The 26,455-nt window shown below is 33.0% G+C and overlaps 2 protein-coding genes across 13 annotated transcripts in view; one reads left to right on the top strand and one right to left on the bottom strand.

Annotated features, from left to right (window-relative positions):
• LOC108738656 (sodium/potassium-transporting ATPase subunit alpha) overlaps positions 1-26,412 on the top strand; it is a 27,122-nt gene extending 710 nt beyond the window's left edge. The window contains exons 1-13 of one of the 12 annotated variants that reach the window (XM_018472213.2): positions 1,999-2,275; positions 13,865-13,945; positions 14,371-14,499; positions 14,569-14,815; positions 14,878-15,582; positions 15,640-16,088; positions 16,155-16,406; positions 16,468-16,777; positions 16,848-17,149; positions 18,262-18,356; positions 24,961-25,135; positions 25,308-25,540; positions 25,602-25,722. In XM_018472213.2, coding sequence (XP_018327715.1) covers positions 2,258-2,275; positions 13,865-13,945; positions 14,371-14,499; positions 14,569-14,815; positions 14,878-15,582; positions 15,640-16,088; positions 16,155-16,406; positions 16,468-16,777; positions 16,848-17,149; positions 18,262-18,356; positions 24,961-25,135; positions 25,308-25,540; positions 25,602-25,722 — 3,117 coding nt within the window. In that variant the 5' untranslated portion in view covers positions 1,999-2,257. Of the gene's footprint in view, positions 1-1,998; positions 2,276-8,604; positions 8,753-11,998; positions 12,147-13,864; positions 13,946-14,370; positions 14,500-14,568; positions 14,816-14,877; positions 15,583-15,639; positions 16,089-16,154; positions 16,407-16,467; positions 16,778-16,847; positions 17,150-18,261; positions 18,357-21,286; positions 21,382-22,286; positions 22,382-24,960; positions 25,136-25,307; positions 25,541-25,601 lie in introns of those variants that run through there. The other 11 variants (XM_018472228.2, XM_018472221.2, XM_018472267.2 and 8 more) reach the window with 11 other exon arrangements.
• LOC112905384 overlaps positions 21,388-26,455 on the bottom strand; it is a 15,221-nt gene continuing 10,153 nt past the window's right edge. Inside the window, exon 2 of the mRNA XM_025977682.1 lies at positions 21,388-21,653. Coding sequence (XP_025833467.1) covers positions 21,511-21,653 — 143 coding nt within the window. The 3' untranslated portion in view covers positions 21,388-21,510. The remainder of the gene's footprint in view (positions 21,654-26,455) is intronic.

The raw sequence follows: 26,455 nt of genomic DNA, 5'->3' as shown, positions 1-26,455 counted from the left end.
AGTCCGTACAATATATTATTATGATTTGGGAGGTACCGCTAGGCAATCTTACATAGCGCGGAGTGTTGCGGGCTGCATAAGATAATGTACGGACTTTTAAATTATTAATTTCATTTTGAATTAATCTATCTATTTTGCACAGTTTTTCAAATTGCCAAGTTACAATAGTTATTCATTAAAAAAAAAAAATGCTGGTTTGCCAGTGACGCAAGAGCAATAAAGGAAATTTCCGGCCGCCCCCGCAGACTGTCACAAGGCTAAACGCTATTCATCTGTTATCATGTCGTTAATTCATTGCCGCTCATTTACCGGCATTGTATCCAGTTAGAACTGTGTTAGTAGTACTCATATTTACATACACATACGAGCACGTCTTGCTTATGTAACATTGTCATTATTTTAAGTAATAGAATTGATAATAAGACGGTCCAAAAAGTATCTACTGCTATACCACATTTCACATACGAACGAGATTCACATTTTTAAGTATCTACAAAGTTTATTGTTGCACAGAATTTTATTAGATACTGATGAATGCTGGACTAAATATTATTGAGATACTTATTCATTTTCTAATGACCAGAATACATATACCACGTACGTTTTGCTTGGGTAGATAGTATACATGGGTTTCTAATTTTTGAGCTAATAAACAAAAATAACATTTATGAAAAGCTGATTTTTTTTTGTAGTATTTCACTAGTTTTACCGTTTGAAAAGTATAATCCATACGTTATGTGCGTTGATCTTTAACGATCTGCAATTGTACTTTATAGGTTCTTTGTCTGAATTTGGTACATAATTATAAATCGATTGTACGTAAATGAGTTATAAATAGACCATTCAATTCGTATTACATATGTAAGTGATGGGTTATTTTCGGTTATCCGCAAATTAAACGTACCTACAGAAGTTTTCTTACCAGAAGTAAATGTAAAAGTTAAATAAGAACCCTGGAAATTATTTAAAACAATCCTATTTAACGTATGAACTTTATGTACTTATCCCTGCAAATAAATTAAGTCAGATTAGTGACAAAAAGATTTAATTTTAATTCAATAGAATTTACACAGTTTTACTTATTGCAGAACATATCGTGAAAAATTTATTTAAAATAGTTGTAAGGTCTTTAAATAGGGCAAGGTGCACTAATTTCAAAATTCTGTTTACGTCATGTGCAACACATATTTTTATTTTTAGCTACGTTTACTGTTTTGTCTGTTTTTAGGGATATTTCCCATTTTTATTATAATAATATTAAATAACGCTTATCAGTATATATATACTGAGTTACGAAAATAAATAAAAATAAATTTAAGTAAAACGATCGCCTATAATTATATGCTACTTTATTACTACAAATAAAGTTTATATTCATTTAATTGCAAAATAAACTATGAAATAATTTAATTCGCGTGTGTAAATTTTTTTGGCTAATAAAAAACCTTAAAAAAAATATAAATAACAATTTGAGCTATTATGGTATTGTGCTTGCAAAATAGTAATAATAAATGTGATTTGCTGCAAGTGCTATTAATGACTGTAAACAATTTAATGAAACAAATTTACAATCCATTCAACTAGCAATAATAATGAATATTAAATGTATGTGGTGCAGTTTAACTATAAGTCGTGATTTTGCAGTTAATTTTTAGTAATTTATGAAATAATCTACAATTTAATATTAAGTGCATTGTAAACTTTAGAGGGGGAGAGGGGCTGAAACCTTAAACTTTTTAGTTTTTCAAGGGGTGCTATCAAAAATTGCCCGAAGGCGCTATAAAGACTAGCCAATTCAAATAATAAAATTGTTTAAAATGTCGATCTTAACGAAAAATTATCAGGGGGTGTTTTCTGTTATTTCGTTATTTTTTGTTGGCATGTTTCCATTTGCGATATTTTGGACGATATTTCGATGCATCATCACTATCATCGCATTGCACGAACAGCGTAGCTCTTACATCGCGAAACTTAAACCGTGGCCTACACAATTTACGTGCAACATTTACTTGAATTAAATTGCGAGATAATTACCACCATTACTATCATTGGTAAAGTAAATTAAGCCTTTAACAGAAGAGATGTTAACTTTGGCACTCAGTAACGTCGGTGATCTTGCGTTGCAAGAGTCGCGGGGACAACTTTGATTTCTTTCGCATTTGTTTTCCGATTTCTTTTTTTTTTTTTCTTCTTCGGGTGACATTGTCCAAGTTCGAATTTGATACCCGATAGGAGTGTGGCAATAGTTTTAAGCAAAATGACAAGTGACGATAACGTAAGTTGTCTTTTTTTTTTGTTAATTGTTGTTTTAAAACAAAAGTTATAATCCTTGTTGAATGAATGTCGAACAGCACATCGTTTTGCACGAAATTAACATAATGTAGCGAGCACCGACCGTTTGAGTTTTTAAAGTATTGATGCTTTTCGGAAAATTAAACAAACGCCCTGTACATGTTATGTAAGTAGGATGTTACGATGGATGCATTGTTCCAATAACGGAAATTAATTTTTGTCCGAAATAAATGTCCTCATACAAGACCTACTACGCTGTGTTAGGAGGAAATTACGTTCTGTTGTCACTGTCGATAAATAAATGTTTACTAAACGTAAGAAATAAGTTCAAGAAAACGAACCGAAAACCGAATACATATGTAGCACTATTTTTTTAAACCGGTCCAGTTTCCGATTTATAAATAGAATTCAAAAATAAATTGCTTTATCATTTTTTTTTTTTTAAATACTGAAAAGTTTTAAATAATTTACTAAAAAATTCGCTTATCTTATCGTTATAATTAACTTACTGCTCTTATAAAATCCTAATCCTAACAGTAGTAACACAATATGTAAATTATTCAACTGTTAATCATAACGAAACATGCAATGCATACAGTATGTCCAAATTTAATGTTACGATATCTCTGACTAATTGTAAAACCTTACGTTACATATTCTTTAAGTTGTTTGAATCATAATTTATAAAGCGAAGCCTATTTTTTCGTGGAAATTCGATAAAATATACCCAATTGTGTCCATTGAATGCTCAAATAAAACCCGTATTCAAATCGGTCAACTTTTTTTATAGCGAATTCTGGTTAAGTAAATTGATAGGTCCCTGGGGTACCCAATAAGAGCAGGTGTTTTATAGATCGTGTTACATAAAAATAGAAAAAAAGTATGGCAAATTTGTTCTATCGACAACAGGCATTTCTACAAACTGTGTAATAAGTTCTTTTTGCGTTAATTTAAGTAAATATTAAGTGTTAAACTGTATGTAGTAATATCTTTCTAAATCATAGCACCTACATGTGCATTACTAGATAGATCTAAATACTTAATTTAGTCATAATAACTTACATAATTCAAAACGATAATTGTAAGTCATTATAAAGGTGTAAATGTAATTTTTGTGTTTTGTTTTACTATTAGCAGAAATTTTAAGTGACTACATACAAATTAAGCTATGCAAACAATATTGTTCATCAAGTTTATACCTACATTAAATATTTGTTATCTAGTAATTAGGATCTATAGGTGACGAAAATAGAATAATTTTGTAACCATATTTTTATCATATATATTCCCAGGACGCGTTTTTTATTAGATGAACTGAAAGCTTTCAAATTAGAATCGCCACACCTAAGGAAATTAATTACACTTATCACATATTAATTGAATAAATTGCTTGCTTCGTTCTCCTCTTCGCACTAGTATACTATTAAATATTTATAACAGTAATCATTAATTCACTGAAGGTATTGTTAATTAGTAACTCCGCGAGATGCCCATTTCAGTTTCGATTTTTTAAGATTTTTTAGAAATTTGCAGATATTCATTTAAGGATGTTTGGGAGGTATGTCAAAATGCTACGAGACAAATAAAAATTTGGAAGAACGTTCCTCATTCAATTCTAAAACTCCTGTAAAAATTACAAATCGATTCACTAAACCGTTAAAAAGTTATTGAAATTTTAAAAAATTGTAATTTTACACGTCATTTTATGGAGATTCGTTAACCGAACAGATTAAATTTATTTTTATTAACAGAAAAAAAGCTACCAGAAATTTCAAACTTTTATAATAAGTAACTTGAACTCTGGAGAATCACTTTAGCGTAAGGTTATTCAAATTCACTAAATGGTTATCGAAGAAAAAATGAAAAATTAGCTGAAAATCTCGTTTTTACTTGATAATATAATGATAATATTTATAATTGTCTGAAATAAATGCAATTTTAAAGTTTTAATTATTATTTAAACATATTAAAAAGTTTTACGCTCATTATTAATAGAGATTGAAACTAAAATTTTTTTTGTTTCGAAGTTGAAATCAAGGCATATTCACTGCCAAAAGTCAGTTAAAAATTTTCCATATTATTCGTTATTTCTTATTTTATTCAAAGTTTTTGGTCAAATTCCAAATTTTCTCTCAAACCGTATACTTTTTTTTTTAGTATAGATAGTATTTATTTACCTCATGATATGCTGCAAAACCTAATTAATCACGAATTTCTAATTTTATGTACTCTTGTCTCCGATTGTACCTCCCAAACATATTTAAAATCTCTTCATCAAAACAAATAACTAACTAATAAAACGAGATCAAATACATGGAAAAAATGTAATACAAAAAAATGATTTACGAAATTCAAGGGGGTATGGTATTGATATTAACCAAACCTTGATAAGACTGACGTAGACTAATTACCTACTAATTACAGAGGGCGCTAGGTAAATCGATAATACGAATATTATTGTATCAAAATTTTGTTATTATTTGATTCCTTAATGAACCCTCCGTTTTTGACGTTTTTTTTGTTCGGAACTGTACAAGAAGAAATATCTGAAAGATAAGTAAGCAAGTGACTTTTTTCGCACGGATTTCGCACAAGGATGAAGCAATTTTTCAATAAAGCTGACGCGTCTCACAGTTAAAGGAAATGGAGCTCGAACTTTTTCGGTCGAATTTGAGTTGATCTGGATTCAAGTGGGTATAACCTGCATGCATTTGTAAAGACACCCACATGGCGTCTGGGAGTTAAAGGAATACAAAAGGAGGAAGGCAAACATTTAATTCAATCACCCTAATCTATCGCGGCTACGGTCACGTTCAAAAAAAGTGTCTAATCGGAAGTGGCCCATTAATTATCAAAGACACTGTACACTTTTGTGCATAAAAGTTGTAGATTATGGGGGTATCGAAAGAGGAGGTCTCCCCCACCACTGTACCATAAAAAGTTCGTGGCGATCTCACCCCCATAAAAAGTTATGGGGGTTCAAAGTTAATAAACATGTCAATTTTTATACATTTCTAGGCATGTAAATATTTATATAGTCATTCTTAAACAATATTCAAAGGTAAAATTAATGAAAAATACATAAAAATATTGAGAAAGTTATATAAAACATTATTTAACTATCTTTATCAATAGGGTAAGTTAGGTTAGGTTATCGGGTTTTGTTTAAGTGACGACCCTCTTCCGATCCCCCACCTCCACCCGCTTGAAAATAATTTTATTTGAATTATATCTAGTGCATGGAAATTGTCAAAATAATCAAGTTTCAACCCCCATAACTTTTTATGGGGGTGAGACTACCGCAAATTTTTTATGGGTTTTTACTCAGGTGACCACCCTCTTTCGATTCCCCCTACCCCACACCAGAAGGTGGGGAGGGGCCATTATCTAACACCCACAATTTTATTTGAATTATAGCGTATGAAAATTGTCAAAATAATCAAGTTTCAACCCCCATAACTTTTTATGGGGGTGAGACCGCCGCAAATTTTTTATGGGGTTTTACTCAGATGACCACCCTCTTTCGATTCCCCCTACCCTATTTCGATCCCCTCTACCGCCATGGGGGTGGCCGCCACCCCCATTTAACCCCCATAACTTTTTATGGGGGTGAGACCGCCGCAAACTTTTTATGATACAGTGTTGGGGGAGACCTCCTCTTTCGATCCCACCCACCCCCACCCCCTTCATCTAGACATTTACCCATAAAATAATACAGTTTTCCAAATTGTTAATTCTTCAATTGTTTGTTGCTCAATAAGGATACTACCTATGATAGTACCAGTACCTATTACAGTATACACCTGTGTATAATTCAAGGCCAACTTGTGTTACATAAAATAATAATAATAATAATGCTAAAGCGCTAAGAAACAGAATAAATAATATGTGTAATAATGTTTTTAACCTAAGCAGGTTACAACAGCCGTATAAACAAGCAGCAATTTGTTCGTGCAGAAGTAAGGCATTTTCTCCTGTGCAACGCAAGATAATTTTTACGCTACTTTTTTTAAAATTTAATTGACTCTTAAATGCGTATGACTCACAGTCAGTTGAGATGACGAGAATTATTTTGAGTAACAAAGTAATTTTTTAATCAAACCATCACCCGTATCTAAATGGTACATTAGGCGACGATCAAAATGATCATATGACAACATATTGTTGTATAGAAGTTACTGGTGGTCTATAAGTTTACTAAATGGATTTAATATGAGGATATTATAAAAAAATAAAACGGACTATTCATAATCATTAAATATATCCACTCTCCTATCCTAAGATAATCTTCGCATTTCTCTAAAACTAGAACATCCCACATACTTAACTATTTGCGAACAGTAATCTAATCTAGATCTAAAAGGGACCATTACAAAAAAAACAATTATGTAACGCTCATTGAGGGAAGAGGGAAATGTTTTTAAACTGAAGCCTAAAATTTTTGCAATGCATTTTTTTACAACACCTACCTATACTTATATATAAAACTTTAAAATAATCTGTAATATTAATCATCTTCAATTTGTTGATATCATGTAGAATGAATAGTTAAAATAATTGCAAATTCCATAATAATATTAATAATTGTCAATGCGGGGAGCAAATGTTAGGATTGACGACAGTCTATTTTGTCATGAAGCTAATCTTGGCTTGATACTGAAACTTACGTTACAGGTGAATATAAATAAACGTTGGTTACCCAATAGTGGTGCAAAGATAATATACTATAACGTATAACATACTTGAAATAAATGACATATTTTTTCATTTGTAATCCCGTATCTTATCTTATTTGATTGAATTTCAAGTTGAAATTCTACATAAAAACGTTAAAAAGCTCAAATGAGGGTGAAATTTTGAACTCTATTACATTTTTTTCTTAAACAAGTAGAATTACAAACTTATCATCATCATCATAAAGTCGCTAGTCCTAAAACTGACTGAACAGGCACCTCTACTCTTTCCTATCCTGAGCTAATCTTCACATTTCCCTAAAACGAGAACATCCCATATCCTCAACTATTTGTGAAAACTTAACAAATTAAAAATATATTGCAACATAAACATAAGATTTGCGGTATTATGATAAAGAAATCTTCCGTTGATAATACGCATAAATGGTCAAATGTCCGCTAATTAAATTGTGATTGTGGTAATTACGATTGCGGCTCGTTCTGTTTAAAAATATTAAAATACTTATATTTTAAAATTTATAGATTATCAGACATGAAGGGCTAGTTAGAGACATTTTGGAAGCAAAACAGGAGTTAAGAGAGGTAGAGATATTGATGTTGAATGTATACGGGACCAGTAGGGAAGGTCTTCCTCTTTCTTATTACGTAATGAATGAGTCAACGACAAAATAGCATTCAATATTGCTGTAGGTTCAATGAAATGTAGTGTAAATACCGTAGTATTGGATGTAGTAAATATTATTGTTTTAAAATGCGAATTCAATGAACGTGCTTGCAAAAACTGGATTCATCCAGAACAAAACTGGTTAAATTTTATCTTTCAGCCAAACAGTTTTCTCGTGTTGCAACGTCATACTCAAACGCGTAATACTATTACAAAGTCATTGACTCTTTATTTTCTTATGTGTCGTAAAATAATAGCGTAAATTATGTACAGGGTGTTTTATTTCCCCTTTCGAAGATATTGCAAAATTAAGATACGAGAGTATTCATAAAAGGCAATCTTTGTCTAAGGAAGATGCACTTTTAAAGAAACTACTGTTACATTAAAGAGAATGGCAAAAAACAGTCAGGGTTAGCAAATTTAGTCCTTAAAAAGCATCTTATAAACAAGAAAAATAAATTTGGCCCTGGGCTTTGGCAAAACTAATTATGTTGCAAATTACGTCTTTCAAAATTGCCCTTACATAACACTTGAATCACCTCATGACCTCTAATACAAGATAAGATATTTTGATATGTACAAACAACCTCGTCCATTAGGGAGTATTCAGGTATTAAGTAAAGAAGTTAAGAAGGAGGGGGCATTGTAAAACGTTATGGTACCTTGGGAGGGGGAGGGGGGCCAAGCAGCGTCTTACTAGTATGTTTTTTGTTAAGTTCGACACTTTAAGTTGTTAGTACATAGTTATCTTTAATTAGATGCCCTTTTTATTTCAATAAATAGAAAATTATTTAATTCCTGAAAATCCCCGGCACCTATTTATAGGTATATTTGAACCCCAATACTATATCTATTCCCTACTCCCGTGTTGGCATGGTAATGGCGCCAGTCGCCGCAGTATGACGTCACCATTCGATAATACCACGACCGCGCGGTATGGAATAAAATCAGTCCCTGCTCGACTTTTCTGCACCGATTGGTTGTCGTCTGATAGTAGAAGCCGGGTGTTCGTACGGTAAAGGAGCAGAGGTTTTTTTTTCCAAAACGGGAATTTCCCATTTTTCGGAAAGTTCCACGATAAAATAAACACAAAATGGGGGAGGTATGTCGAGCCCAGAGGGGTTCTCTCTTCTGGGAAGCTTTTAGAACGAACATTGCATTAAATGTTTAATTTCCTTTTTTGTTACTGTTAATTAAACAAAGAAGAAGGGTATAAAAAGTAGTTTTGCTTAATTTATGTAGCCTTTAGAGTGTTTTTGCCTGTTATTAGATGTTTTCTAGATGATCTTAATGTATTTTCGGAAAAGTGACCTGCCCCGTTCCCTTAGAGGTATATTGATTTGCGCGACTAGTATCAAGAGTGCACGAACGACCTAGTTTTCCGACCCCTCACACGGAAAGGGGTGGTTTTCCCATCAGGCGCTCGTCCGTCAAGACCTTTGCCAATCTTTTTGCTTTTTATTCCTATTGCACGACTTTATAATTATGACGTCCCTTACTCGTAAGTTATTTCTTTTTCAAAGAAAAAGTTAATCGATAAATAAAATCAATACAATTCTGCTAAAAATTCTGTCAGGTTTTACAAATATTCCTATTGATATTATTATACTACATTAAATAAAATAAATTCAAGGCGGTTTTAATACAAGACAAATTATTACATATTTGTTAGTTAAAAATAATTTATTAGAATTTGAATTATGTTCATATCAAAGTTTTGACTATACGTATAATGATTTTTTGATGATGGCCATGTAATAGATATCACAAAAATCATATACATCCATATATGCATAATATAGGTAGGTAAGTATTCTTCCTGGTGGTGGTCGACCAGTGTTGTTGCGCTATTTTAAGTAACATGGCAACAAATCATTCATCTTTCACGCCTAAATTAGCCTATTAACTGAGTACACGTTTCGCGATTGTAATTAAAATTTTTTGATGGTGATGACAGAGATACACCCAATCAGGTTTACTATCTGTATTATGTCAAAGCTTTTGTAACTTTACAAAAGAATATAATATTTTAATAGGAAATATTAAATAAATAAATCGATTAATTTATGATGAAGATTTTATATCAAAAATAAAATAAGTTAAAATCAATCAAAGTAAGAGTGGCAAAAACATAGTACTTGAAATTAAAGATTGCGTTTGAAAGTACTACTTAAATTTCAAGGGAATTTTAATGGTGTAAAAGGTTTACAAATGTTTCGTAAGTTAATTTGGTTTTGTTAAAGATATTAAAGTTCATTTACGATCTTTTGGCCTTTGCGATTAATTAAATTTACTATTAATGCTCATAACTATATGACCCAAGGGATGTCATTTTCATAGGTATACATTTAAATCAATTCTGTTTAACGTGGAAACCCAGTGTGTTTGGGTTGGAGAGAGTCTTAGGGTAGCGTGACGAAATGTAACAATAGGGTAAGGGGGCTCGAGCTAACGTGGCTTTTGCATAGAATCAACCATTAGAAAAAAGTACAAATGACAGCGGGAATGTGACAAGCGGGGAGGGAATAAAAACCATTGCGACGAAATGTGGCAAGAGGGGGATAGGGCCCAAAAATTAGCAAAAAACAGTGTGACGTAATATATGAACAGTACCCTACTATCTTTCCAATATTTCATTTAGTATCTTCAACCAGATAATCAANTTTGTCATGAAGCTAATCTTGGCTTGATACTGAAACTTACGTTACAGGTGAATATAAATAAACGTTGGTTACCCAATAGTGGTGCAAAGATAATATACTATAACGTATAACATACTTGAAATAAATGACATATTTTTTCATTTGTAATCCCGTATCTTATCTTATTTGATTGAATTTCAAGTTGAAATTCTACATAAAAACGTTAAAAAGCTCAAATGAGGGTGAAATTTTGAACTCTATTACATTTTTTTCTTAAACAAGTAGAATTACAAACTTATCATCATCATCATAAAGTCGCTAGTCCTAAAACTGACTGAACAGGCACCTCTACTCTTTCCTATCCTGAGCTAATCTTCACATTTCCCTAAAACGAGAACATCCCATATCCTCAACTATTTGTGAAAACTTAACAAATTAAAAATATATTGCAACATAAACATAAGATTTGCGGTATTATGATAAAGAAATCTTCCGTTGATAATACGCATAAATGGTCAAATGTCCGCTAATTAAATTGTGATTGTGGTAATTACGATTGCGGCTCGTTCTGTTTAAAAATATTAAAATACTTATATTTTAAAATTTATAGATTATCAGACATGAAGGGCTAGTTAGAGACATTTTGGAAGCAAAACAGGAGTTAAGAGAGGTAGAGATATTGATGTTGAATGTATACGGGACCAGTAGGGAAGGTCTTCCTCTTTCTTATTACGTAATGAATGAGTCAACGACAAAATAGCATTCAATATTGCTGTAGGTTCAATGAAATGTAGTGTAAATACCGTAGTATTGGATGTAGTAAATATTATTGTTTTAAAATGCGAATTCAATGAACGTGCTTGCAAAAACTGGATTCATCCAGAACAAAACTGGTTAAATTTTATCTTTCAGCCAAACAATTTTCTCGTGTTGCAACGTCATACTCAAACGCGTAATACTATTACAAAGTCATTGACTCTTTATTTTCTTATGTGTCGTAAAATAATAGCGTAAATTATGTACAGGGTGTTTTATTTCCCCTTTCGAAGATATTGCAAAATTAAGATACGAGAGTATTCATAAAAGGCAATCTTTGTCTAAGGAAGATGCACTTTTAAAGAAACTACTGTTACATTAAAGAGAATGGCAAAAAACAGTCAGGGTTAGCAAATTTAGTCCTTAAAAAGCATCTTATAAACAAGAAAAATAAATTTGGCCCTGGGCTTTGGCAAAACTAATTATGTTGCAAATTACGTCTTTCAAAATTGCCCTTACATAACACTTGAATGACCTCATGACCTCTAATACAAGATAAGATATTTTGATATGTACAAACAACCTCGTCCATTAGGGAGTATTCAGGTATTAAGTAAAGAAGTTAAGAAGGAGGGGGCATTGTAAAACGTTATGGTACCTTGGGAGGGGGAGGGGGGCCAAGCAGCGTCTTACTAGTATGTTTTTTGTTAAGTTCGACACTTTAAGTTGTTAGTACATAGTTATCTTTAATTAGATGCCCTTTTTATTTCAATAAATAGAAAATTATTTAATTCCTGAAAATCCCCGGCACCTATTTATAGGTATATTTGAACCCCAATACTATATCTATTCCCTACTCCCGTGTTGGCATGGTAATGGCGCCAGTCGCCGCAGTATGACGTCACCATTCGATAATACCACGACCGCGCGGTATGGAATAAAATCAGTCCCTGCTCGACTTTTCTGCACCGATTGGTTGTCGTCTGATAGTAGAAGCCGGGTGTTCGTACGGTAAAGGAGCAGAGGTTTTTTTTTCCAAAACGGGAATTTCCCATTTTTCGGAAAGTTCCACGATAAAATAAACACAAAATGGGGGAGGTATGTCGAGCCCAGAGGGGTTCTCTCTTCTGGGAAGCTTTTAGAACGAACATTGCATTAAATGTTTAATTTCCTTTTTTGTTACTGTTAATTAAACAAAGAAGAAGGGTATAAAAAGTAGTTTTGCTTAATTTATGTAGCCTTTAGAGTGTTTTTGCCTGTTATTAGATGTTTTCTAGATGATCTTAATGTATTTTCGGAAAAGTGACCTGCCCCGTTCCCTTAGAGGTATATTGATTTGCGCGACTAGTATCAAGAGTGCACGAACGACCTAGTTTTCCGACCCCTCACACGGAAAGGGGTGGTTTTCCCATCAGGCGCTCGTCCGTCAAGACCTTTGCCAATCTTTTTGCTTTTTATTCCTATTGCACGACTTTATAATTATGACGTCCCTTACTCGTAAGTTATTTCTTTTTCAAAAAAAAAGTTAATCGATAAATAAAATCAATACAATTCTGCTAAAAATTCTGTCAGGTTTTACAAATATTCCTATTGATATTATTATACTACATTAAATAAAATAAATTCAAGGCGGTTTTAATACAAGACAAATTATTACATATTTGTTAGTTAAAAATAATTTATTAGAATTTGAATTATGTTCATATCAAAGTTTTGACTATACGTATAATGATTTTTTGATGATGGCCATGTAATAGATATCACAAAAATCATATACATCCATATATGCATAATATAGGTAGGTAAGTATTCTTCCTGGTGGTGGTCGACCAGTGTTGTTGCGCTATTTTAAGTAACATGGCAACAAATCATTCATCTTTCACGCCTAAATTAGCCTATTAACTGAGTACACGTTTCGCGATTGTAATTAAAATTTTTTGATGGTGATGACAGAGATACACCCAATCAGGTTTACTATCTGTATTATGTCAAAGCTTTTGTAACTTTACAAAAGAATATAATATTTTAATAGGAAATATTAAATAAATAAATCGATTAATTTATGATGAAGATTTTATATCAAAAATAAAATAAGTTAAAATCAATCAAAGTAAGAGTGGCAAAAACATAGTACTTGAAATTAAAGATTGCGTTTGAAAGTACTACTTAAATTTCAAGGGAATTTTAATGGTGTAAAAGGTTTACAAATGTTTCGTAAGTTAATTTGGTTTTGTTAAAGATATTAAAGTTCATTTACGATCTTTTGGCCTTTGCGATTAATTAAATTTACTATTAATGCTCATAACTATATGACCCAAGGGATGTCATTTTCATAGGTATACATTTAAATCAATTCTGTTTAACGTGGAAACCCAGTGTGTTTGGGTTGGAGAGAGTCTTAGGGTAGCGTGACGAAATGTAACAATAGGGTAAGGGGGCTCGAGCTAACGTGGCTTTTGCATAGAATCAACCATTAGAAAAAAGTACAAATGACAGCGGGAATGTGACAAGCGGGGAGGGAATAAAAACCATTGCGACGAAATGTGGCAAGAGGGGGATAGGGCCCAAAAATTAGCAAAAAACAGTGTGACGTAATATATGAACAGTACCCTACTATCTTTCCAATATTTCATTTAGTATCTTCAACCAGATAATCAAGCCAAAGTTTTGTCAGTTTTATGAGAACATTTAAAAGGTATTACCATTTAATGTTGCTTTTACTTTGATTCCAATTTTTATTATGGAAGGTACAAAACGAAAACGTGCATGTTGAATGTAATTTAATTTGTTAGTCAGTAGTGTGGATTTTTTTACAGTATGGTCGTTCTGATTCCTATCGCGTCGCCACTTATCCGACATCAATTGACGACAACAAAACTGCTGATGGCAGAGCCAAGGTATTTTTTTTATATTGTTTTTCCTCACAGCACTATCTCTGTCGAATCTTCTCGGGTGGTGGTGGCACAAATATGTAGGCAACGTAAACTGCATGCTTCTGTTTATTATATAATAAATTGTGTTTTACCTTTACCTGCTTATCTTCAATTAATTTGCCATTTCTTCCTTAAATGCTTAAAATCACCACGTTTATTTCAAGGTAAGGGGTACTTTTTATTCCTATTTTCGTATTTAAACTTATCTCTTTTAAAAACATTGTTTTCTTGTATATTCTTTTATTACTATTTTCAAATTCTTTTTATTGTACGTTTTGGTCATTGGGATATTCTTTCAGTAGTATGCAATAGTTTAAGAGCTTTCTTCTTCATTAATATTTTAGAAAGTGCAAGAGTTTTTGAAATTATATGTTTGATTTTATTTTCAGTCACGTAGAAAAGTGAAGAAGGTCAGAAAACCGGAAGATCTTGACGACCTTAAGCAAGAGTTAGATATAGATTATCACAAGATCTCTCCTGAAGAACTATATCAACGATTCCAAACCCATCCCGAAAATGTAAGTGATTTCGAAGATTGATTCAGTGTCATATAATAGTACTTACACAACATTTTCGATTTATTTTAGGGTCTCAGTCATGCCAAGGCAAAGGAAAACCTTGAACGGGATGGCCCCAATGCTCTCACGCCTCCGAAAACTACACCCGAATGGGTGAAGTTTTGTAAGAATCTTTTTGGAGGTTTTTCGTTGCTTTTATGGATAGGAGCCGTCCTCTGCTTTATTGCTTATTCCATTCAAGCGAGTACAGTCGAAGAACCGGCTGATGATAACCTATATCTTGGTATTGTATTGGCTGCAGTTGTAATCGTCACAGGTATGCTTTTATATCAACCGTATTCAAAAAATATGCACACAAAAAGTCTTTCGTTTCTTTAGGTATATTCTCATATTACCAAGAGAGTAAAAGCTCCAAGATTATGGAATCTTTTAAGAATATGGTGCCGCAATTCGCGACTGTTATTCGAGAGGGCGAGAAACTCACCCTACGCGCTGAAGACATCGTCGTCGGCGATGTGGTCGAGGTCAAATTCGGTGATCGTATTCCTGCTGATATCCGAATCATAGAATCTCGTGGATTTAAAGTTGATAATTCGTCTCTGACCGGCGAATCTGAACCCCAGAGTCGTAGTTCCGAATTTACTCACGAGAATCCGTTGGAAACCAAAAATCTCGCTTTCTTTTCAACCAACGCAGTGGAAGGTACTGCTAAGGGAGTAGTCATTAGTTGTGGTGACAATACTGTTATGGGAAGAATTGCCGGTCTCGCATCTGGTTTAGATACCGGAGAAACACCCATTGCTAAGGAAATTCATCATTTCATTCATTTGATCACAGGCGTGGCCGTTTTTCTGGGTGTAACCTTCTTTATCATTGCTTTCATTCTCGGTTATCATTGGCTCGATGCCGTCATTTTCCTGATTGGTATCATTGTCGCCAATGTACCCGAAGGTCTTTTGGCCACGGTCACCGTGTGTCTTACACTTACGGCGAAGAGAATGGCATCCAAAAATTGTCTCGTTAAGAATCTTGAAGCCGTCGAAACTTTAGGTTCTACAAGTACAATTTGCTCCGACAAGACTGGTAAGTTTGCTGTATAGAATTAGTTGATTTTGTTAACATTTTTTTGTAATTCGTCAGGCACTTTAACTCAGAATCGTATGACTGTTGCTCACATGTGGTTCGATAACCAAATCATAGAGGCCGACACAACTGAAGACCAATCTGGGGTACAATACGATCGTACCAGTCCCGGTTTCAAAGCACTCGCACGCATTGCAACTTTATGTAACCGAGCCGAATTTAAACCAGGCCAGGATGGAGTCCCGATATTGAAACGCGAAGTGAACGGTGATGCATCCGAAGCTGCTTTACTTAAATGTATGGAACTTGCACTGGGTGACGTAATGACTATCAGGCGAAAGAATAAGAAAGTATGCGAAATACCATTTAATTCCACTAACAAATATCAGGTATCGATACATGAGAACGAAGACCCCAATGATCCACGACATATTTTGGTTATGAAGGGTGCCCCAGAGAGAATACTTGAACGATGCAACACAATATTCATCGGTGGAAAAGAAAAAGTAATATTAATTATCATGTTTATTACAAAAAAGCAATTAATTAACCGATTTGTCTTTTTCATTTAGGTGTTAGACGAGGAAATGAAAGAGGCGTTTAATAATGCTTATCTAGAACTAGGAGGATTGGGCGAACGCGTGTTAGGATTCTGTGATTTCCTGTTGCCGACCGATAAATATCCCCTCGGTTACAAATTCAACTGCGACGACCCTAATTTTCCATTGGAAGGACTACGTTTTGTAGGTCTTATGTCTATGATTGATCCACCTCGTGCTGCTGTACCCGATGCAGTTGCAAAATGCAGAAGTGCCGGAATTAAGGTAAAAAGAAACTACATCTAAATGCAGCTATGATTGATAAACAATAAAATATTCTTTACAGGTAATTATGGTAACGGGGGATCATCCAATTACGGCAAAAGCCATAGCTAAGTCTGTGGGTATTATATCAGAAGGAAATGAAACGGTAGAAGACATCGCTCAAAGACTAAATATTCCGGTTTCGGAGGTGAATCCCCGGGAAGCTAAAGCGGCCGTCATTCACGGAACTGATCTTCGTGAATTATCATCTGACCAACTGGACGAAGTCTTACGGTACCATACAGAAATTGTATTCGCTAGAACTTCACCTCAACAGAAGTTGATTATAGTCGAAGGATGTCAAAGAATGGGGGCCATTGTTGCTGTGACAGGTATGTTTCTGTCTTCGTTATCTCTCTCACTCTCAGTAACACAGTTCATAAACGTTTTTATAATATGTAGGCGATGGTGTAAATGACTCCCCTGCCCTAAAGAAAGCCGACATAGGGGTAGCTATGGGTATCGCTGGTTCTGATGTATCAAAGCAAGCGGCAGACATGATTCTGCTTGACGATAACTTTGCATCCATTGTAACGGGAGTAGAAGAGGGTCGACTTATTTTTGATAACTTGAAAAAATCAATTGCCTACACATTGACGTCTAACATACCAGAAATATCGCCCTTCTTGGCGTTCATTCTCTGCGACGTACCCCTACCACTTGGTACAGTCACCATTCTTTGTATTGATCTTGGAACGGACATGGTAAGATTCGTTTTATTTATTTTTGAAAACTTACAATATAATACAAAAATTTCCTTTTCCGAAAACAATATAATACACATATTGGAAAAACATTTACCCATTATATACTGTTAAAAAAAAATAATAAGAGGGTTAAAGATAATTTAAATTATTTTCAATTTAACGAAAATAATTCTTATTGTAATGTTTTTTGAATTACATAAACTACATTCTTTAAAAAAAGGTACAGACTTCTCAACATAATTAGGATATTGTATAGGTCCCTGCAATCTCCTTGGCTTACGAAAAAGCCGAGTCAGATATTATGAAAAGGCGTCCAAGAGATCCTTTTGGAGATAAATTAGTAAACGAAAGGTACAGGCGTACGCGAAGCTAATTTAACTTATTGATACATCAAAAGCATGTAGACTTTTTGGAAATTCTTCCAGTTACTTGCATTAGATCTGGTAGCTTCCGTATTTTTACTTCTACAGAACGATATGCATTTCTGACGTTCCCCTTTTTTTATTCACGATCTTAAAATACTTTCCATTTGCAAAAACATCTATGCTGAATAGAAACTTATTTAAAACGTTCAATAAACTTTTATCTATTTACATGATAATTTATCATACGAAAAGAGGTGAGATTTTTTTGCAATATGAATTTCGCTTGCTAGATAAGTAACAATTTAATTCTGCATTAGACGAAGGTTGGTTTATCATTACAATAAACTGATTACAATTAAACCGTCAAAAGGTACGCCTATTTATTATTATTCCTTTTATGCTATCAGTTGAAAGTAGATTTCCAACATGCTAGTTATCATACCAGAGTAGCACAGAAGTCTAGTACTCTTCTACGATTTTCTGCTATAGTATTATTATTTAATTAGTCACTTTTAATTAGTGCACTTGGAAAAAGCTAAGCGATTGTTATAGAATATAAAGAGCATATCAATATAATGTCTATGACAATATATTTACGTACGTTTGTACAGGGACAGTACATATAATCTCTTAGTAAACTTATCAAGTGCAGTACTAATTTATGTCGATTATAGAGAGTTGTTACGATGAAAATTGAAAATTAAACTATGTAATTGCCATTTTCATACTCATTGACCGATACAGGTCCCCGCTATTTCAATGGCATACGAAGAGGCAGAATCTGATATAATGAAGCGTCCACCCAGAAATCCGTTCACCGACAAACTCGTAAACGATAGGTTAATAGTATAACTTTTTTATTTTATATTATATATTCTACGTGGGTCTTGTCTATACTAATGAGTACTACTAAAAATCGATACTCTTCGTCTTTTTTGTGATGAATTACATTTTGACGAGGACTATTCATTTTTAGAGTACATNGGTGTAAATGACTCCCCTGCCCTAAAGAAAGCCGACATAGGGGTAGCTATGGGTATCGCTGGTTCTGATGTATCAAAGCAAGCGGCAGACATGATTCTGCTTGACGATAACTTTGCATCCATTGTAACGGGAGTAGAAGAGGGTCGACTTATTTTTGATAACTTGAAAAAATCAATTGCCTACACATTGACGTCTAACATACCAGAAATATCGCCCTTCTTGGCGTTCATTCTCTGCGACGTACCCCTACCACTTGGTACAGTCACCATTCTTTGTATTGATCTTGGAACGGACATGGTAAGATTCGTTTTATTTATTTTTGAAAACTTACAATATAATACAAAAATTTCCTTTTCCGAAAACAATATAATACACATATTGGAAAAACATTTACCCATTATATACTGTTAAAAAAAAATAATAAGAGGGTTAAAGATAATTTAAATTATTTTCAATTTAACGAAAATAATTCTTATTGTAATGTTTTTTGAATTACATAAACTACATTCTTTAAAAAAAGGTACAGACTTCTCAACATAATTAGGATATTGTATAGGTCCCTGCAATCTCCTTGGCTTACGAAAAAGCCGAGTCAGATATTATGAAAAGGCGTCCAAGAGATCCTTTTGGAGATAAATTAGTAAACGAAAGGTACAGGCGTACGCGAAGCTAATTTAACTTATTGATACATCAAAAGCATGTAGACTTTTTGGAAATTCTTCCAGTTACTTGCATTAGATCTGGTAGCTTCCGTATTTTTACTTCTACAGAACGATATGCATTTCTGACGTTCCCCTTTTTTTATTCACGATCTTAAAATACTTTCCATTTGCAAAAACATCTATGCTGAATAGAAACTTATTTAAAACGTTCAATAAACTTTTATCTATTTACATGATAATTTATCATACGAAAAGAGGTGAGATTTTTTTGCAATATGAATTTCGCTTGCTAGATAAGTAACAATTTAATTCTGCATTAGACGAAGGTTGGTTTATCATTACAATAAACTGATTACAATTAAACCGTCAAAAGGTACGCCTATTTATTATTATTCCTTTTATGCTATCAGTTGAAAGTAGATTTCCAACATGCTAGTTATCATACCAGAGTAGCACAGAAGTCTAGTACTCTTCTACGATTTTCTGCTATAGTATTATTATTTAATTAGTCACTTTTAATTAGTGCACTTGGAAAAAGCTAAGCGATTGTTATAGAATATAAAGAGCATATCAATATAATGTCTATGACAATATATTTACGTACGTTTGTACAGGGACAGTACATATAATCTCTTAGTAAACTTATCAAGTGCAGTACTAATTTATGTCGATTATAGAGAGTTGTTACGATGAAAATTGAAAATTAAACTATGTAATTGCCATTTTCATACTCATTGACCGATACAGGTCCCCGCTATTTCAATGGCATACGAAGAGGCAGAATCTGATATAATGAAGCGTCCACCCAGAAATCCGTTCACCGACAAACTCGTAAACGATAGGTTAATAGTATAACTTTTTTATTTTATATTATATATTCTACGTGGGTCTTGTCTATACTAATGAGTACTACTAAAAATCGATACTCTTCGTCTTTTTTGTGATGAATTACATTTTGACGAGGACTATTCATTTTTAGAGTACATCAGAGCTAACATTTGTGGTCGTGCTATATAATAATTTTATGTGTCTAACAACGTGTGAAGAGGTGGAGGCTTTTGAATATAATACGATGTGCAGTAACATAACGCTTTTGGGACATTTTAATTAATTTATTTTATGTTTTTGTTTTCAGTTCAGTTAACATGTACATTATTATTTTTATTGTAATATTGATCAGTAACACCTGTATGATCAAATTTTGACAAAACGGTAGTTGTTGATCGATGTTACATATGTATATTTTTTTGTAGTTGTGTAGATTTTTTTTAGTTGACATGTTGACACTAACACCAATAATTCCCTTATCCCGTTCACCGCTATATATGACTATCGTGATTAGTATCCTTGCTTGACACTGCCTGTTTTAATTGATAGCTCGTTTTTATTTATAAATATTATCCTTTTTATAAGTTTTGGTTGTCTTCCTTATTCAGTATAAAATGCATTGCATTTACGTTTTCTTTTGTCTGTAGCAATTTTTATTTTTCTACAGATAACATTTTAAGAAAAAGTTACCTTAATATAAAATGTAACAAAGAAGAGAAATCTTATTATCTGGCTATAAAAATTAGTTAACGAAATTAAAAAGTATTTTTGATAAGGGGTCGTTCATAAACAGGGGAAGGGGGTAGTTTAGCGTGATGAGATGTGACAAGGGGAAGGGGGTCCAAAAAAAGGTGATGTTAGCACTTCATCAGTTTTATTTAATTTTTTCGTTTCATTAATATTTGTAGGGGGAGGGTTAGCTTTTGTGGCGTAATGTTTGATTGTGGTTGCAGAAATTGTGACGCTTTGTGGCCCAAAGGGGGCGGGAGTTGTCCGTAAAGGCGAAATAGTGAATGATGTATTTTATGAACGACACCTAATAAAAATTGGCTTGCCATTGGATGCTACTATTTAAAATTTGTTTAAAGTAAAAGAATTTAGAACGTAATGCAATGTAAAACTTAGTGAAACATAGAACAGAACTAGTTCACATAATTTCTCGAGGTTAAGAAGCAGTGTAAGCATGATTAAGCGTACGTATCCCGTTTGCCATGTTTTTTCCTAGTTCCTGTTTCCTTTTAAAAATCCCACCTGTTAGTCTTCTTTTTTTTTACGTAATTTGTTGCCGCGCTCAGGTCCCTGCCATTTCCCTGGCCTACGAAGAGGCAGAGTCAGATATCATGAAGCGTCGCCCTAGAAATCCGTTCACAGATAAACTAGTTAACGAAAGGTAATCAATGGCATTCGCTTCTGACACGTCTTTTGATGGAGCAGACATATAAAAACAAAATTAAAAGATAACGATGAATTAAATAAAAACAAAAATGTCGAAAATATTAAAATAATGCCGTATGTACCGTCAACCTCTGTCTGCTAACTTCTGCTTTCCTGCCTGTCCTAATCCATACAAAACTATATCTCTGCACTCTATGCTTAAGCCTGAAAGTTCCCAACATTTTCGTGTAAGCCCTCGTAAGTTTAGTAAATTTATGTACTTCAATTCTATAAACAAAAGCAAATATTTCAAAACAACGTTAAAAAAAAAGGGTGTTTACACGAAAAGTATAAAGGAAATGGTAAGTTGGTTTCTGGCCTCTATCTACTCTATTAACAAAGCAAATCCCTTGGCTTTTTCTAAATCTTCTTCTCGTTTTTTAGAAGTGAATTTTCGTAACATAAACGATTTTACAATATGTAATCTGAATAAGAAAAAAAAAGGGGTAGGGAGTTAACCGAAAAGAGAAATTATTATAAAAGTTCTTTTCAGTAGTTTTAAGCCACATCCTCTGTATAAATTATTTCACTTCTAAAAAACGCGTTAACAGCTACACGTTCTTTTATTATTTACTTTTTATTTATTTTTTTCTATAACCTTTCTTCTATCTCTCTCTGTCTCTATCTTTGTTACTCACATACTGACACACACACACAACAAAAATAAATAAACTACATATTACCCATTACCTTACAAACTAAAGAGATACTGACAGTCAGACTACAGACTAGCATGTCATCATTCTCTAAAGTTTAGCCGTCGAATTTAACTAACGTCTTGCAATTTGGAATGTTTATCCACTGCCGACTTTTTTAACATGTTGTGTTTGTTGTGGTGTGTGTTTTGGCGCCATAACGTAGGTGCCTGCAATTTCTCTGGCCTATGAGGCTCCCGAGTCGGACATAATGAAAAGGCAGCCGCGCGACCCTTACAGGGACAACCTGGTAAACCGCAGGTGGGTCACTGCGATTTATGGTGTCGTGACGGCTAGCGCACCACACTACCGATTGATTGATTGGTTTAAATTTTTTTTTTATTTTTAAATTGATTGGTTTTTAATTTTTATAAAACTGCCGTGAATAGGGTACCGCAATTAATGATCGTATTAAAAATACTATTACATATTAATTTTCAAAATTTTATTTATCAAAAACCTTAAGTGTTTTTCTTCGAATATCTATTTTTTAAGGGCAATTAAATAATATCAATGAAATATATGGATAATAGGTTTCTATTGTGAAAATATTTAAAAATGGTGTACACCGTTTTGTTAAACAGTAAAAATTGATATTTGTATTAGAAGAAACTGACATTAGTTTCGGTACTTCTCATGTTTTATATAAATGGGAGATTTACTTTAGTGCATTTTTATATTAAATTTTCATTTATCTGTTTGTAATATTATCGATATTGTTGTATGTTTCACTAGTTGCCATCACATTCCGTTCCATTCATTTATAAATCACTTGTACAGATTCAATCAATAATCGATTTTATTATCACTCATAAATTACTTTTCCGTTAATTCACCAAACTCTATTAAACGTTTGCAAAAAGAGCAAAATTAAAACTTAATTCGTTTTCTCTTTAACTTTTAAATTGTTTAAAAATTTGATTCATTGAAACGTTACGGATATTATTTTTGGAACGAAGGTAATTCATTGAAAGGATGAATACTGCTATCAATTTATTTATTCTTTACTTTTGTACTGGCAGTTTTGCTTTTCTGTTGAATTATTGAAAACTTGCATTTTATTTTTATTTTGTAATTAAGCATTGCACCTTATACAACTTATTCATTCGCCTGTGTTCGCTACGTTCCACTATTACTTGATATATTTTTCTTAGATTACATGGTTCAATTTATAACGCTATTATAAGGAATTCAAACGGTCACTGTATGGAACCATTTAGTCTGAAGATTCACTTCATTTCGTTTAAATGGAAATTGAAGTTTATGAACTTGTCCATTAATTTAAACGCATCCCTTCAGCGCCCTCTGAAGTCTTCAAAGGGCGATAAACACAATGAATCCGTTTCCATGAGATATCTTACTAATATGTTTAGAATTATCAGTACAATCAAAATACTAAAATTCTGAATGCTTCGATTGCTAAGTTTTCTTATCACAACAGAATAAGAGAAAAGAGTTTTGTGTTTTTACTTATAATAAAATTATTTCCTATTTATTGCAATTTGTTTCGTCGGAAATCAATTAACTTGAGAATCTGAAACGTCTGGTTTTTATATTTTATTTGTAACTATTTGTCTTAAAAATATGAGTGAGTTGTCTTACTGGAATCGATTCATTAAACTTTATATAAACTATTTTTTGAGAGTATGTATATTCAATACAATAATGGTCAAGTTCAAAAAAAAAAAAGAACGACAAAATTTCACACCACATTTTTTTTAGAATCTCATGGCTGACGGTAGTTTGGTGTGATGACAGTAATTAGAGAAGTTTTTTGACATGCCTTCTTTCTTTGCACCGGCTTTACAAACTATTGAAAATTTCTCTATTAATACACAATACGCTTTCACTAGTTTTCCTGTTCCTAGAATAGACAGAAGTTGGGGTTTTAAGTAGCGCTAATTTTTTAATATTTAACACAACTGCATGCGTTACTAGGCAATTGGTTTTCTCGTTGTATAGAACACACCTTGAATTTTAACTTCATTTTTACTATATTATCGACCTAATCTTTCACACATTTTTTCCAATTCGTACGTATGTTTCTTTGGAATTGAGAGACGTATCCTTCAAGTAGTAAACGATCCTATTAAAAACTTTGTAGCAAAACGATCTAGTCAGTCTACCTCCTTTTGTCTTTAAGCATGATAAAACACTACTTACAATTAGTAGATGTGCAATATGATTTTGAGCAGTAAAAATATTAAGTATTTTCTATTTAATCAACAATGTAATAAAGGATAACGATAATAAATTACTTTTATTCAAAATTAAATTGCACACAGAAGTTTTTGAATGTAGGATTTAGATGACTGAATTATTTATAAAGAAACGTAATTTGTTTTTTTAAATAAATCGACCAACACTATATTCAAAGAAATATACACTTGACTTCTACCGACCCCAGTCACACTCCTTCCAACCACCAAGCAGAAGTAAAAAGGCTTTGTCTATTCATATGATATAAACCAGATTAAAGATCACCTGGTTTATGTCGCTGTACAATACAAGTCGTCACCGAGCTTTGCACGTTTAAAGTAAGAGCTTTGTAAATTTACTATTAATTTAACTGCATGCTTGAAATAATCGGTGTTCAAATACGCGTATTTTATGCCTGGAAAAATTACCTTTATAAATTTTTAAGGTAATTTATTAATGACTAAAAAGATTTTACTCATAAACAATTTATCCAAAAAGGTTCATTAAATAAATACATATTTGAATAAAATTTAATAAAAAAGTTTTATTTGTGTTTTAAGCAAGAAGGCATAAAATACGTTTTCAACAGGTGTTTATAAATAATCAAGAAATAATTAAATGGTTTTTCCCACCCACTTTAGGTTAATTTCTATGGCTTATGGTCAAATCGGTATGATTCAAGCAGCTGCTGGGTTCTTTGTTTATTTCGTTATTATGGCTGAAAATGGATTTTTGCCAGCTGAACTGTTTGGCATTCGAAAACAGTGGGATTCTAAGGCTATCAACGATTTAACGGATTCGTATGGACAAGAGTGGGTAAGTTGTTACAAAAAACTGAAATATACATTTCATTTGTTATTCTACATAAACGTCCTCTACATTTACTAGATAAAACCGTTTTCGCAATATTTTATTAATTATAATTGTTATTTTATTAATACATGTACTGCGTTTTCGAGTGCTTTGAAACTTTCTCTATTGTTTTAAGACTTATCGTGACAGAAAAACTTTGGAATACACTTGCCACACCGCCTTTTTCGTATCAATTGTCATCGTGCAGTGGGCCGATTTGATCATTTGTAAAACCCGAAGGAATTCAATCATTCATCAAGGAATGCGCAATTGGGCTTTGAATTTTGGACTTGTGTTTGAAACTGCCCTTGCCGCTTTCTTATCTTATACCCCTGGTATGGACAAGGGACTTAGGATGTTTCCACTGAAGTGAGTCGTTGAATAAAAAAGAAATTGCGAACACATTTTTATAATTTTAATTATAATTCAGGTTTGTCTGGTGGCTGCCCGCTCTACCGTTCTCCCTTGCTATATTTATTTACGATGAAGTACGACGTTTCTATCTGAGACGCAATCCCGGAGGATGGCTCGAACAAGAAACATACTACTAAGGAAAGAGCAGAACTAGCGAAAATAAAATATATGATTATAAGTTAAAAAACACACAAAACGCGCGTTTCTACCTACGAAATGATCGTATTAGAGGATTATTTCGTAATTACTGTAATTCATGTTCAGATTTCGCTTTTGTCGGTATAACACTTTTTCGATACCCCCGAATGTCGGGTTTGAGATGTCTGATTCCTGTTCCATTTAACCTTAATCTAAATCTTAAAAAAATAATAACGAAAAAACAAAAGCGAAATTTGCTTTAAAAACTTTTATGTTGCAAGAAAACGTAAACTCATGAGAACGTTTCTTTTTGTATTTCGCCGCACGTATTATATTATTATTATTAAATTTCCGTGGCAAATGATGGCGTGAATGGAAAAGCGTATGCTTTAGTGCACTATGTGTTTCCCCTACCCTAGTGTTCGTAGTCCTATCCCTCTTCTCCTCCAATGCCCAACTGATCGCTTATTGCAGTTCAAATTAATACATTCCAGTTGAAAGCAGTTGCCTTACGATGCGAATATGACAGAGTGAGAGCAGTGAGTAAATGAGAGGGTGTGTAAGCAGGTTCTTGTATTATCATTATTATTAATTAATAATTTTTAATGGTAAATAAAATTGCGACGGTGTATCCTGAACACAACCGGACAGGCAAACAAAATCGTCATATTCAGCGATAACAAAATAAAATTAAAAAAAATGACTCTCATGTTTTATATAAATGGGAGATTT

Source organism: Agrilus planipennis, unplaced genomic scaffold (genome assembly GCF_000699045.2).
Source record: "Agrilus planipennis isolate EAB-ADULT unplaced genomic scaffold, Apla_2.0 scaffold25, whole genome shotgun sequence".
Classification (NCBI taxonomy): Eukaryota; Metazoa; Arthropoda; class Insecta; order Coleoptera; family Buprestidae; genus Agrilus; species Agrilus planipennis.
The sequence above is the reverse complement of the archived record's forward strand: the minus strand, read 5'-3'. Positions and strand labels throughout refer to the sequence as shown.